Source organism: Lolium rigidum, chromosome 7 (genome assembly GCF_022539505.1).
Source record: "Lolium rigidum isolate FL_2022 chromosome 7, APGP_CSIRO_Lrig_0.1, whole genome shotgun sequence".
Taxonomy (NCBI): domain Eukaryota; kingdom Viridiplantae; phylum Streptophyta; class Magnoliopsida; order Poales; family Poaceae; genus Lolium; species Lolium rigidum.
Window position 1 is genome coordinate 155,132,030 of NC_061514.1, and position 14,465 is coordinate 155,146,494.

The following is a 14,465-nucleotide window of genomic DNA, read 5'->3' on the forward strand; positions in this document are numbered from 1 at the left end:
TTGAACTATATGCCACAAACCCTAAAATTTAGGATACGGGCGCGCGGCCGAACAGATCCCGGAATCTGCTAGCTTGCTCGAAGGCGGATTCTCCCCGACACGCGTCGTCGCCGTTGTTGGTGCGGGATGGGTCGGCCATGTCGTTAAAAACCAACGGAGAAACCGAGGCGGGTCGAACTGAACTGCTCGCAGTTCAAAACCGAACACAAGAAACTGCTCGCAGTTCAAAACCGAACGCAAGAAACTGCTAGCTGTCTCGCCAAGTAGCTGCCGCCCGCCTTTCTCTCCCTCTCTCTCTCCACATCTGGCTTACACATATGCTGAGGTCGGTGTCAGGGTCGACCTCCTCGAGGGGCATCGCCGCCGTGGTCGGCGTCGGCCCCAGGCTCGGCTCGGCGGTGGCTCGCAAGTTCGCCTCCGAGGGCTACACTGTTGCCATCCTCTCCCGCGACCTCGGTATGTGTGTGACATACCCTCTCTGCTCTCGTCGACGACGTTCTCAGTCGTCCATTCTTTATCCCGCCGCTCGTTCTTGCGTGACGGCGACCGATAGATAGATATATGATCTTGTCCTTGTCCTTGCGCGCTGGCCGGCAGATAAGCTGTCGCAGCTGGCGGAGGAGATAGCGCAGGAGGCCAAGGCGCAGGTGTTCGCGCTCCGCGTGGACTGCGCCGACGCGCGCTCCGTGCGCGAGGCCTTCGAGGGCGTGCTCTCCCTCGGCCCCGTCGAGGTGCTCGTCTACAACGCATGCGAGCCGCCGGGCGACGACGGCGACGGCGATGCCGTGGCCCGCCCCGTGCCCTTCCTCTCCATTTCCACGGACGCCTTCCACCGCTCTATCGCTGTCTCCGCCGCCGGGGCCTTCCATTGCGCGCAGCAAGTGCGTACCTACCTCCTCAATTCTTCCACCTGAGCTAGCTTCGGGTTGACATCGGTCTCTGCATGCCACTGCTCACAGGTCATCCCGGGAATGGTGGAACGGGGCAGGGGCACCATCATCTTCACTGGCTCCTCGGCGTCCGTCAACGGATTCGCCGGTTACGCTGATCTAAGTAAGTCAAACAAGTTCAGATTTGAACATATCCGTTTATGAACATCTTGAAAGCTGATGGCCCATGTTCGCACGCCTAAAACGGCATGCAGGCTGCGGCAAGTTTGCTCTGAGGGGCCTGTCTCAGTCTCTCGCCAAGGAATTCCGGCCGGCCGGCGTCCACATTGCGCACATGATCATCGACGGTGCCATCGGTGACCGGAGGTTAGCGAAAACCCATCACATCATTCATGAATTCCTCTTCCCTCCAAGATTGGGACTTTGCTTACCCTAATGATGAGTCTAGGTACGTTCTGCGGTCAAGTACTCGTACGTCATTTTGCCCTATTAACCAAAGATGACACAGTAGGTCACACATATATATTCCTTATTCCTTGTGCAAAGTCTAGAATTCCTTCCTGGCATATTGCCAAGTGGGTTTGGAATATTGTCCCTACTAGGTGTAGTGAGCTATATGACGAGAACAAAGATGTGCTTCTACCACCAAGTTTTGGGAGCTGATCTGATCCCAATTCTCATCACTTCCTCCCTAGCTAGCTAGCTCGGGAAATGGTCCTCTGTATCATGTCCCCACCTGTAGTCTGTCGATCCGATGTATCCATATGAAATAGACCATTTTGGGGAAGACAACAAAAGGCAGTAGATGCTAGAATCCGGACGGCATGGATATATGTACATACGGCTTCTCTATTTGCCACGCTACAGACATTTGAGCTCTCTTTTGGGCTCCTCTGTACGAGATATTTGTCGGGCTGTCGCTATAGTACAGCTAGCTAATTATAATTCTAAAAGGATAGGAGAAATGTTATGTTATACTCCCTCCATTTCATAAGTTTAGCCAAAAGCAGCCAAAAACATTCTCTAAGTTTGATTAATTTTATAGAAAAAATGTGAATACCTGCGATACTATATAAATATTAGTAGATTCACCATAAAACATATTTTTATATATTACCCCTATTCATAAAAGGATGTCGCAAGTGTGTCTAAATTTAGATATATCGATACTCTTTAGTGCATATATACATGCGAAATTAGATAAATCTCCGACATCCTTTTATGGACGGAGGGAGGGCATAATATTTATTTCATGTTTAAGATGTCTATATTTTTTGGTTTATATTTAGTTAAACTTTGTACCGTTGACTTTTAATTAAATTTATAAGGCATCGGAACCAGAGGTACTACAACTCACACCAAATACTTCAAAAAACTACTCCCTATATTCAAATTGAAGCTTTATCACTTTTGTAAGTTTGATCAAAGTCTATGGAAAGTTATGCGTATAACTATATCAGATATATTTGGTACAAATGCATATTTTATGATGAATCCAGTGAAGCTAATTAACTTGGTGTTATACGTGTTGATTATTATTATTATGTAATTTAGTCAAACTTAAATTAGGGCCAAACTACAATGCCATTTAATCAGAATGCTAAGAGTATATGCTGTCATTTTGTATTGAACTGTGTACGTACATTTCTAGTAGCAGTTACTACCTTCATTCCAAAAAGAAAAAAGGCCTACTATTTAGTCAAATATACTAAGTTTTGATTGAACTGTGTACGTGCTTTTCTACTAGCATCAATATATAATGGTGATTTTTTTTGGGTTGGAGGAGGGAGAATAGAGAAACTGAAAGCTGACATAGAGCTAAGAGATAATCTCTTGAAAAATATAAGAGAAGACGATTTTCTCCATTGTACCATATGGCTTCCCTTAGTAACATAAATTTTTAATAAAATTTAATTAATTCTCATTTTTATAAAGAATGATAATAAAAATAATACATTGTAATTATTATTATTTTAAAAATAGGCAGAATCACTACTCATGTCTTGGCCGTGTCCAAATACCTCTAGTCGTTTTATGCTAATCATTCAGCCCGACTAATCGATCTGACAACCCGATCACTTGGTATATTGCTGATTAACTACACACTCGGGTCAAAAAAGTTGCACAACTTTAGATGCAGATCTCCCTAGGTTTGCGAAGCTACAGCTCGATTCCCGCCATCGCTGGCTAGCGTAACTTTCAAAAATCTTAGATTTCTCAAATCTTGGTGAGCCTCGCTGGCTCGCCAGCTGGAGAGGAGGCCACAGCAGATGGACCTGCACTCCTACTGTAACACATACTCCACTTTTTATATTGCGGCACCACGTGTATGTAGATCCCTGATTCTTTGAAGAGAAAGCACGCCATCTTTCCGCCTTTTGGCATCCTCCAACTTGATCGGAGGCTTTACCACCTGGCTCACCCTCTACCCGGCACGTTACATAGAACCCCTCGAATCCATGCTTGGAGCTCCCTCGTTTCCCCTCAACTCGACACGCGCGCACCGAGCAGCGCGGCGAGACCGACCCGCTTCCCGGCTGCACGCCGCGTGCCCGCTGCTTTTGGGCAAAGGGCGGCGACCTGTCACCGCCGGGATGGCGCCGTACGTCGGCGATCGTGTATATTCTGGGCCAACCTAGATTCGGATCCATCGGATCGCCGTACGTTTCGCGAACTCCAGACGCGAGCCGCCCATGAATGCGCCTAGTAGTTCCACGTATCGATCGATAAAAGGTAGACGATCCCGGTGGAATAATCGGGACGACGGCTCTGTCGGGTGATCTCGCCGCGGTCACCAACTCACCGTCACATCGCATCCTGATCAGCACTGTAAACGGACCCAAGTTTATTTATAGGAGTGCTCTGCAGATCAACAGCGCGGCGAAACTGACGGAACGTTGTTGCTCTATCTTCTTCTTCTTGTCAATGGTCAGGTCGCAGAGGGGCAAGGCCGGGGCCGACGCGGCGGGGGCGGACCCGGACGCGGTGGCGCAGAGCTACTGGCACGTCCACGCCCAGGACAAGAGCGCCTGGACGCAGGAGATGGACGTCCGGTCGCCGTCGTTTATGTAGCGGGAGGAGCTCATCAGGAATCAGCAGCAGTGGATGGTGCAGTGGAATCTCTAATCATCGAAGATCCGTTTGGGTGATGGTGCGCGGCTGTGGATCGGGAATCGTGTCCCCGTTCCGTTTCGCATGTCTTAGCTCTAGCGCGCTTAATTTGATGCGACGCGCGCGCGCCGCTTGCTTATCCATTTGGGCGTCGCTGTAGACGAAAGCGATCTCAGTCACCGGCGACGGCGACATGTAAAATTCATGTTATTTCTACGACTTTTACTGCTCGTTCTATGCATGTGTCTGTGGTTGATGCTTTGCTACTGGAACTAGTAACGGTACCTTTGGACCATGTTAACGGATAGACTTCTTCCCAAAAAAATATACATGGAGGGCTACTCACAATAAGAGTATCATAGGTAGTACTCATGCATCACATGGATGGAAAAGTTGATGTGGTAGTGCAATTAAAGATGAGAGAGATGATAGTAGTAGTAGTAGGTAGATACCGTATCATAACATGTAATACTAAAAAATTTAATGCTAAACAAATCTTGGATATATATTTAGAGCAAGTACAACAATGCTTACTCAACAGGCTATAAATCTCGCCATGTCATTGAAATCTTAGGTGGATGAGAGAGAATAGAAGAAAGAGAAGGGAGCGAGCGCTCCAGGTATCGCCTGGCTGCTCGCATGCAGCCTTGGCCCAATAATAACCATGTATTAAGTAATTAAATTTTAATTAAAACCCACTTAACAGCCATCTAATAGCTAGCCTATTATATTGGTGGGCTTTTTGTTGACTCTACAATGACATGGCATTGATATATAGCCCGCAGTAGGCTTCCTTATTAATCTTGCTCTTACATTTACATTGAGATTCTACAAATCAATTAATATAAGAAAATTATGATACTAACATATGATACCAGGGAAGTCCACTTTGGCTCATAGGAGCATATGAACCCATTGTGTGATTGTACATTTTGAAGTGTCAAAAAATTCTAAAATAAATTTTTGCATGTACATCTAGACATTTTATGTTCGTACATAAGTTTTTAGAAAAAAATAATTTTTTATGTGTCTCCTGTAAAAAAGACAAATTTTTATGCTCCAACACAACTACATATAGTACATTTTTTTGTCTTTTTTGTACGTGCCACATAAAATGTTATTTTTCCGCAAAAACTTGTGTACGAACATAGAATGTCATGATGTACAATAAAAAAATTATGTCAGAATTTTTTTACATTTTAATAATTGTTTTTTAATTATTTTGTATAATGGGAGCAAATGCTCCTATGTGCCAAAACGCCTCCTCCATGATACCATGCATTGTGGACATAATAACATATAGTAGTATCATACACATGATACTTCTATATGATATACAATGCATTGTGACTAGTCTAAGGGGATCTCCAAGACTCCAACGGGCACGTAATCCCTATACACCGACTAGGTTGGTACCTAGTCTGTACCTAGTCTGTGCCCATATATCGTTGTTTAGCTTTTTTCTCAAAATATCTTCAAATTTTGAAAAATGGTTTAATTTCATAAAATGTTAAATCTAAAAATTCTTCAAATTATGTTGAAATATTGATTTTTAAAAAATGTTAAATCTCGAAAAATGTTCAAATTTCTAAAAAAACAAATTCTAAAAGTTTGAACCTGATCCTCTCGGGGTTTGTAAACCTGGTAGACAGAATCTCCCAATCACGCGTGAAACGCAACCTGAAGATGGGGGACGAATCCAGCAACCAACGTGAAGATGAACTGCACGTCTCTAACCCTAGCTTGATACTCCTTGATGAACACAAGAACCCTCACAACAATCTTTATTATAAACTGATAACCGACATCGCCGAACTCTAGAGGGATGCTACACCGTGAACACACGTAATAGTTTTCAACTCTAACTTAACCTAACCCAAAACCTAGCCACACCAGCTCCTTATATGGAGGGTGGGGCGCGAAGCCTAAGTGGGCTGACCTCGTTCAGTTGGATATGCCCAAACCGAACACATACAATTTATTGAAATACTACTTGGCCCTGTTGACTGCCAAAACCCACCGGCGGGCAGCGGCCTTGTCAACACTGTAGAGCCGGGAAGAGCCTAGAGCTGCGGCTGGCTGAGACCCCTCCGAGCAACGGCCCGCAATGCTCTTCCGGTCACACGCGGCGTTGCGAAGTGCAAGGGCGTGCCACCCGACCTATACCCGGTCGGGAAGGTGATGAGGATGCCTCGCTTAGTTTCCTGCGGGGCATACATGTAAACGTTAAATACGAGCCTCGATCGGCTCTCGGGTTATCCGTGAATCGGCTCAAAGAGCCGATCCACCCATGATCCGTACGGGGTGCACGGATACTTGGTGGTCCTGCTTGATCAAGATGAAGCTAATGAGATCTACGACGATTTAGGGTTTTCACCGCATAATCGGATCATCCTACTCCGGGTTGGGCCTTGCGGCCACGCACGGTGCTCGTAAGCCGATCCTAAACAAGGCCAAAAAACCAACATGAAGTTGATCCTAGGAACATCCCGTTTAGGACTTGCGAACGCCACCCTACGTGCCACTGGATCCTCCCCCCCTTTGTAAGGCCTAACTATTGCAGATATTAAACTAATCCTTGTAGAACAAGGAGCAATCGTAACGGATCAGATCTACTAAATAAAGATCAAGCGGGGTGCCGCCCCACACCCGAGATAGGCGTGAGGGCGGCTAGATATGCAAGGGTTGCACTACGTAAGCATGCTTAAACGAAGAACAATGCTAACCCTAACACATCTAATGATAACTACGTTGCTCGCCATCAAAAACGCTTCGGTACGAGCAACGCATGAACAACGTGGGGCTTGTGCTGCCTAGATCGCAAGATGCGATCTAGGCAGCATGTCGCTACTCCGATAGAAACCCTCGAGACGAAGGAGTTGGCGATGCGCCGAGATTGGTTTGTTTTTGGGGTTGAACGTGAGTTGTTGTTTATTCCATAAACCCTAGATACATATTTATAGTCCAAGCGGACTTTCTAATGTGGGCATGCACTAAACCGTGCACGACTAAGATTCTACCTCTAAACTAAAATAGATCTAATATGTTACGTATACACGGGCAATTAAGCCCAACGAGGCCGATTCATATAATTCTCCACGTATATTTCCTTAAGCCCATCTTGATCGCGGCCCACCTCCGACTCGGTCAAATCTTGGTGATAACACATGCCCCCCTGGTTTTGGAATTGGTAATTCCAAAATCACTCTGCTTTCCTTCGTCGGGTCATGTCGTGGCAGAACCGTCGCAGTATCCCTCATGATGATGCCTTGCCTTCTCAACTTCTCCGCGTGACCTGGCAGTTTTTTTTTTCTTTTTAGGCACCACTTCCTCGGAAACTGCTGTGGCATTGAATTTCCACTATATCCTCCTTTGATTTAACCGCTCTGAACAGTTCTCCTTTGTATCTCCTCCGCATTAGCACTCCAAAAACCCTCCCAGCCACCATGTCTTCCTCCTCCTCCGCTCCATCGGATCTTGCTAGCCAATCCTCCACGTCCCGTGAGCCGACGCCGAGTACGACGCGGCGGCGGTCCACGCGGCCAACACCCGCCGCGCCATTACGGCGGGGAGGAATCGGACCACGACTTCTCCATCTGGTCCGAGGACGACCAGTCCTTGACGGACGGGGAGAGCGACCTCCGCTTCCTCACCGTTGGGGAAACGGAAGAGGGGAGTGACGACGACAGCTTCTCCTGCGACTTCACCTCTCCCGGGGAGGAGGAGGAGGACGACGACGAGGGCTCCTCCGACGAGCCGCCGGCCAAGCGGTTCTGCCCTTGGCCGGGCAATCTTAGCGACTTCGACAGCGACGAGGACGACGCTGACGAAGAAGATGAAGACAACGAGGGCCCGGTCGGCGGCCATTGGAGCGACGACGAACCCGCCGGGAGCAGCGCCGATAGTGGCGACGACAGCGACGACGAGGGCAGTGATGGCCCATAGATAGGACCTCTAGAATAGGGCCAGTAGTAGTAGATGGGGCAGTGGATCCCCTAGTATTCCCCCTTTTGAGAGCAATTAGCTCCTTATGTAAGAAATCTCCTCTTAATCAATGAAGAACTTTTCCCCAATCTTGATTTTGCCGATTCCTTTTAACTGAGCCGATTCTCTCTTCTACTGACCTTGCCGATTCGTCCCCTCTGCCAATGCGTAATGAGCCGATCGCACCGCATCGGTCCTTTGAAATTCACCCTTCTCTTCTTCAGCTGATGATTTTCTATATCTGGTGGAAGGTGCCGGACTTTCAGAAAAACCTTCGAACTTTTCCAACCAAACCAAATAATCCTTTTCAGTACCCATCATTGTGAAGAAGGTTGCAATGAAGGATCAGCCGATGGTATCCTCATCGGTTCTTTAAACAGAGTATCCACTAGGCCTCGCTGCCCCCGAGCCTTACTCGAGGCGAGAATGTCGAGAGAGAATGCGCCACAGTACCGATCCTCTTTCTTCCTCCGACAGCCGATAATCCTCCGTTTCCTCCTTGACGGAAAAGGTTCGGGAACCCGGATCGGCTCGAAGCAGGCTGGAGAAGTTTCCATTGCTTTACTCCCTCGAGGAAACGAAAGCACCACCATTGGTCTAGATTTGGTGGAGACTCGATAAACACTGCATAATTCCACTAAAATTGATGGCTGCGCATCGGCTGCCTCTCAATTCTAAAGTCGATGCCCTCGCATCGGCTGTAGCAAATTTTTTTTTTATTTGGCCGATTTTTCTTAATCGGCCCCCAATGTTTCATTGCACGTATGTTCTCACATGTTTTATCCGATTATATGCCCCCCGAGCCGATACCTGCTGGATGACTGCAGATATCGGCTTGTATGGATAGCTAGGGCTCTGCACTTGTACGTTGGCTCTGCGAAAATCCGAGCTAACTCTCGTATGCCGACATGGTCACTGCCCAATAGATCGGTGCTGAACGCAAGCAGAACATATGGTGAAAGTAATTTTGGCCGATTGCTGAAATCGGCCTCCATATTCATTGGAGAGCTGACTGAAGGTCCCGTAATGTCCCTTCATGAACTTTTTGGGGCCGATCACAAGGATCGGCCTCTCCTGGTTTGCTCATTGGTTTGATCTTGCTACTTGGTCGGCTGGATAAAACCAACCCGACTTCCGGCTTGATGCGCTTGCTCGTCGTCCACCTTGAGTGCTCCGTAGAGTCGTGGAGCGCTACGCTCCGTCGGCAAGACGAGTACCATGTTTGTGCCAGCCGATGTCTCATCATCGGCTTTCCTCGTTTAGGGCGCCACTCCATTTTCCGTGGACGACCCTCTTCATCCAGGGTTCGCTGAACCTTTGCAGCCGGATCAGGCCGTGCCTTTCTTAGCGTATGCAGGTACAACCTTTCGGCTTCCTCCGGGCCGCGCAATCGCTGAACCCTGCGCTTTTGGGAACGGCTGAGTCCGTCGGGCACCACCTTGGCCGGTGGTACCTATCTTCTTCCACTTCTCCCTCGTCTTCCGAATCCTCAAGATCTGCCCAACGAGGTGACTCGGCGCGTTTGCTTTGTGGCGGGAGAGGCCCTAGGCGCTCGAACACGGACACGTTGGCTGCCTCCTTCTTTTCCGATTGCATTACGGGCAATTGCCGATTGTGGGCAATCGGCTCATTCCTGAATCCCGGCAGTGTCCGAAGAAGGGGCAGTCCCAATGCCCGGCGTTGTCGTCTTGCTCCCTTGATGCTTCCGTGGCATAGCGCTCGTGCTCCTCCTCATCGCGATTCCGCCGACGATGTCTTCCGGCTTCTCTAGCCAAACGATCTTCTCTATCATCGTAATTGGACCGTCGGCGTTGGTCATACCGACTAACATATTTGTTGAGGAGGTGATCGAGAGAGGGTCGCCGATATCTCTTCACCTCTCCCTCCGTGACATAGCGCTTGCCATCATGATGGAGCCGATCGCGTGGAGCGGCCTCCTCTGTGTCCTTGCTATGAGAGCAGCTGCCCTCATCTCCATCTTTGCCAGAGTGGTTTCCAGGTCCTACCATGTTGATGCTGGAACGAGGGACCTGGCCGGCAACCTTCGGGTAGATGATTTCTACCATGTTAACGGCGGGGAAGGGTTGGGTGTCGACCTTCATGGCGTACTTGGTTGAAAATTAGCCGCCCCTTCTCTATCGCCGCTTGGATGTGCCGACGCCACACCCGGCAGTCGTTGGTGGCATGGGAAAGCGAGTTGTGGAACTTGCGGTACGGCTTTCCGTTTAGCTCCTTCGCCGTGGGGAACTTGAGACCTTCCGGAATCGTCAAGCTGTTTCTCCTTGAGCAGGAGGTCGAAGATTTGTTCGAGTCTTGGTCACGTCAAAATCAAATCCCCTGGGCGGCCCCGGTGGCTTTACCCATTTGCGAGGCCACGGGGTTCCCCCTGAATCCACTCAGCCCATCGCTATCTCTTGGCCTCCCGCGGGCACTTCATCTTCCTCTGTATCGACCATAACTACGCACGCTTGAACTTGTCTTGGTACAGGTCGGGGTGGCGCTGTTCATATGCTGATAGTTTCTGAACCATGTGCGCCAGCGAGGGATAATCTGCTTGGGAGGCCATGTCCTTGAGCTGTGTTGCGAGGCCTGCTACCGCCAACTCGACTGCTTCCTTTTCAGTTATACGAACCGAATAACATCGGTTCCTAAGATTTCTAAGCGCTGGATGTACTCGTCACCGTTTCCCGCGCTTCGACGTAGTTGTGCTAGATCGGCAATGCCGGACTCGGAAGCTTCGAATGGTATTGCATATGGAACTGTTCTTCCAATTGCTTCCAGGATCTGGATGGAGTTTGTCGGCAAAGAGGTGTACCATCCAAAAGCCGATCCCGTGAGGGACTGTGAAAAGAGCCTCACGCGTAGCTGATCCGACACCGAAGCCGGTCCTAGTTGAGCCAAATATCGGCCGACGTGCTCGATGGAGCTGGAGCCATCCGATCCACCGAATTTGGAGAAGTCGGGAGCCGATATTTAGGTGGCGGCGGGATCATCTCGTAATCGTCGAGGTACGGCTTGGCATAGCCGATCGCCCTTCTTTTCGGCATCATGCCGAACTGGTCTCTCGCATGGCACCGATCTGATCCGTCGTGCCGGCCGTAGGAGTTGCACTCGAAGATTCGCCGGGGTGGCGTACTTGGCCTGCCACGTTTGCTTTTCCAGCTCTGAGCCGAGCTGCGGGAGCTGGGCTCGGGAGTTTCGTCGGTGTGGCGTATTTAGTTAGCCACGTCCGCTCTGTCGCCGACGTTCCTCCTGTCTTCGCCGGAGTCCCCGATGTTGTGGCCTGGTTTGTGAGTGCCCGGTCACCACAATCCGGCACATACATGCACGCGTATCCATGAGGGATCTCCTTAGGCGCCTCCATTAAGAACTGGTAGTCACCGGGGTCGCCACCAGTCCCGTAGACGAGGAATGCCGGTGTAGTCGGCACTTCAGCCGGTCGCTGCCAACGCAAACGGCAGCGGTGGACGGGACCTGGAATGGCAACTCTCCTTGATGAGTCCCGAGAGCTGGTCCCGACGGCGAGTATCGGTGGCTCATGATCTCCTGGATCACGCGCGGAGCGACACGCTCCAAGCACGTTGACCAAGTTCTCGAGTGGCGGTGTAGCGAGTGAGCCACCGGGTAGTTGATCTCCTGCCGCGGACCCCCGGTGCGTTCCTCCGACGGGGTAGAGAGGTCTATCCCATCGAGTGCACCTTCCGGTGAGAACCCCTTCCATCCGATGCCACCGGAGCGGGTTCTCCGAAAGAGCCGATGAGGTCGGCTTCGAGGGTAGCCTTGATCTCGTTGTATTGTTTCTTGAGGTCGTCGGGCGGATCCCCGTAGGTGACTCGGCGTGCCGTCCGCCATCTCGGATGTAGATGGCGATGTGGTTGATGTAGAGATTGTCCCACCGTGCGTGCCGTGAATGTGTTGATCGCCAAAACCCACCGGCGGGCAGCGGCCTTGTCAACACTCGTAGAGCCGGGAAGAGCCTAGAGCTGCGGCTGGCCGAGACCCCTCCGAGCAACGGCCCGCAATGCTCTTCCGGTCACACGCGGCGTTGCGAAGTGCAAGGGCGTGCCACCTGACCTATACCTGGTCGGGAAGGTGATGAGGATGCCTCGCTTAGTTTCTGCGGGGCATACATGTAAACGTTAAATACGAGCCTCGATCGGCTCTCGGGTTATCCCGTGAATCGGCTCAAAGAGCCGATCCACCCATGATCCGTACGGGGTGCACGGATACTTGGTGGTCCCGCTTGATCAAGATGAAGCTAATGAGATCTACGACGATTTAGGGTTTTCACCGCATAATCGGATCATCCTATTCCGAGGTTGGGCCTTGCGGCCACGCACGGTGCTCGTAAGCCGATCCTAAACAAGGCCAAAAAACCAACATGAAGTTGATCCTAGGAACATCCCGTTTAGGACTTGCGAACGCCACCCTACGTGCCATCGGATCCTCCCCCTTTGTAAGGCCTAACTATTGCGAGATATTAAACTAATCCTTGTAGAACAAGGAGCAATCGTAACGGATCAGATCTACTAAATAAAGATCAAGCGGGTGCCGCCCCACACCCGAGATAGGCGTGAGGGCGGCTAGATATGCAAGGGTTGCACTACGTAAGCATGCTTAAACGAAGAACAATGCTAACCCTAACACATCTAATGATAACTACGTTGCTCGCCATCAAAAACGCTTCAGTACGAGCAACGCATGAACAACGTGGGGCTTGTGCTGCCTAGATCGCAAGATGCGATCTAGGCAGCATGTCGCTTACCCGATAGAAACCCTCGAGACGAAGGAGATGGCGATGCGCCGAGATTGGTTTGTTTTTGGGGTTGAACGTGAGTTGTTGTTTATTCCATAAACCCTAGATACATATTTATAGTCCAGACGGACTTTCTAATGTGGGCATGCACTAAACCGTGCACGACTAAGATTCTACCTCTAAACTAAAATAGATCTAATATGTTACAGATACACGGGCAATTAAGCCCAACAGGCCGATTCATATAATTCTCCACGTATATTTCCTTAAGCCCATCTTGACTGCGGCCCACCTCTGACTCGGTCAAATCTTGGTGATAACAGGCCCACAACATGACCAAAAATTTAAAAGATATAAATAAAAATGTCTAGCTTGGTGTCTTGAAATTGGGCTTCACCTCGTCCTTCATGTCCGTATCACCGCCCGAGAGACACCCCAAACAGACAAAAGCATGGGCGGGCACCTCCAACTACGCGACCCAAAATGGCGACCCAATCGGTAGGATTTGGTCCATTTTGGTTGCCCGCGGACAAAAAAGGGTCACGATCTGGCATGCCAGGCCAGTGCCACCAGCGGTGCGACCCATTCGGTCCACTGCCATTTTGGCATGTTGTTCGAAAACAACAAACTATTCAAATAAAAATGAAAAATTAAAGTGCGCAAAATTTTGAAAAAGTTTCATTCATTCAAACATAATTTACGTAGGAAATAAAAATTACTAAACCTAAGTACGTCTTCTACCATGCGCAGGCATCGACGGCGCCACCACCTACTCGTCTTTGTCGTCCTCAGTGGGATCGATGAACGGGAGCAGTGCCCACGGCCCCTACTGCGCCCACTTAGGGTACTCCAATGCTCCTGTAAGGTTACATTGTCCCTATGTGTGGTTTTGGTAATTAATAATAATTTCTATGTACTAATGTTTTTATAGAGTTTATATGAAGGAATATTCTACATATAATGCTTGTAGTCCATGTGTTGGATTTAAGTGTAGATGCCATGAAGATAAAGATATACATTGAGTATTGGTATCAAGATCGTCAATTTGAAAAGAAAAATATGATATGATCTAGATCTTGATTGTTTGATTTATAGAAGTGAATCCAAGATATGGCTCTAAGACAGTGTCATGATAGTCTCATGAGTTGAGCTATGATTGACCAAGGTTTAGAGCATGCAATCAAATGAAGAGTTCTCTACGTACCTCAAGATATTATTATAGAGCATGAGAAGATACAAGGTTGGCTAAGACTAAGAGTGAAGATTGAAGTCATATTGGTAAACACATGAAGCATAAACATTGTAACACTTTGGATCATGTGATCTTGCAGTAGGGTAAGTTTTTTTAATTATGATTTATAAACTAACCCATAATATATTGTGTTTGTGTAGTCTATGTGGGTTAGGTGTATCACCATGGGCATGCATAAAGAGTAAGATCTCATATAACCCATGAGTGGGTGACATGAAGTGGTGATCGTCAACAAGGTTGAGAAGGACAAGTTCACGATGCGCATACGTGAAGATCATGCTTCAAGCTTGCCATCTATTTGGTGATATGTACATGTGAAGACATGCCTTAAGGAATCTATCCCATAGTGGTGTATGGGGGAGCAAATTATGAGTCTTCACGAAGAAATGTGATAAAGTGAAGCATTCCGGCTTGAATGGAGTTCGAAGCGTTGTCATCAAGATCAAGCGGGATGCGCAAGGAAAATATATGG

The 14,465-nt window shown here is 48.8% G+C and overlaps 1 protein-coding gene across 1 annotated transcript; it reads left to right on the forward strand.

Moving 5' to 3' along the window:
• Positions 1–231: 231 nt before the first annotated feature.
• Positions 232–4,267, forward strand: LOC124677632 (uncharacterized oxidoreductase YoxD-like). Its single transcript, XM_047213599.1, has 5 exons — positions 232–456; positions 598–881; positions 960–1,053; positions 1,145–1,256; positions 3,824–4,267. The coding sequence occupies exons 1-5, from the start codon at positions 318–320 to the stop codon at positions 3,960–3,962; spliced, it is 768 nt and encodes a 255-aa protein (XP_047069555.1). The 5' UTR covers positions 232–317; the 3' UTR covers positions 3,963–4,267.
• The last annotated feature ends 10,198 nt before the right edge of the window (positions 4,268–14,465 follow it).

What these genes read in the sequence shown, in the direction of transcription:
- LOC124677632 (XM_047213599.1), top strand. Translation starts at nt 318, where the DNA reads ATGCTGAGGTCGGTGTCAGGGTCGACCTCCTCGAGGGGCATCGCCGCC. An exon ending in CCTTCCATTGCGCGCAGCAA is followed by an intron (nt 882 to 959) that starts GTGCGTACCTAC and finishes CACTGCTCACAG; the next exon opens with GTCATCCCGGGAATGGTGGA. An exon ending in CGCCGGTTACGCTGATCTAA is followed by an intron (nt 1,054 to 1,144) that starts GTAAGTCAAACA and finishes AACGGCATGCAG; the next exon opens with GCTGCGGCAAGTTTGCTCTG.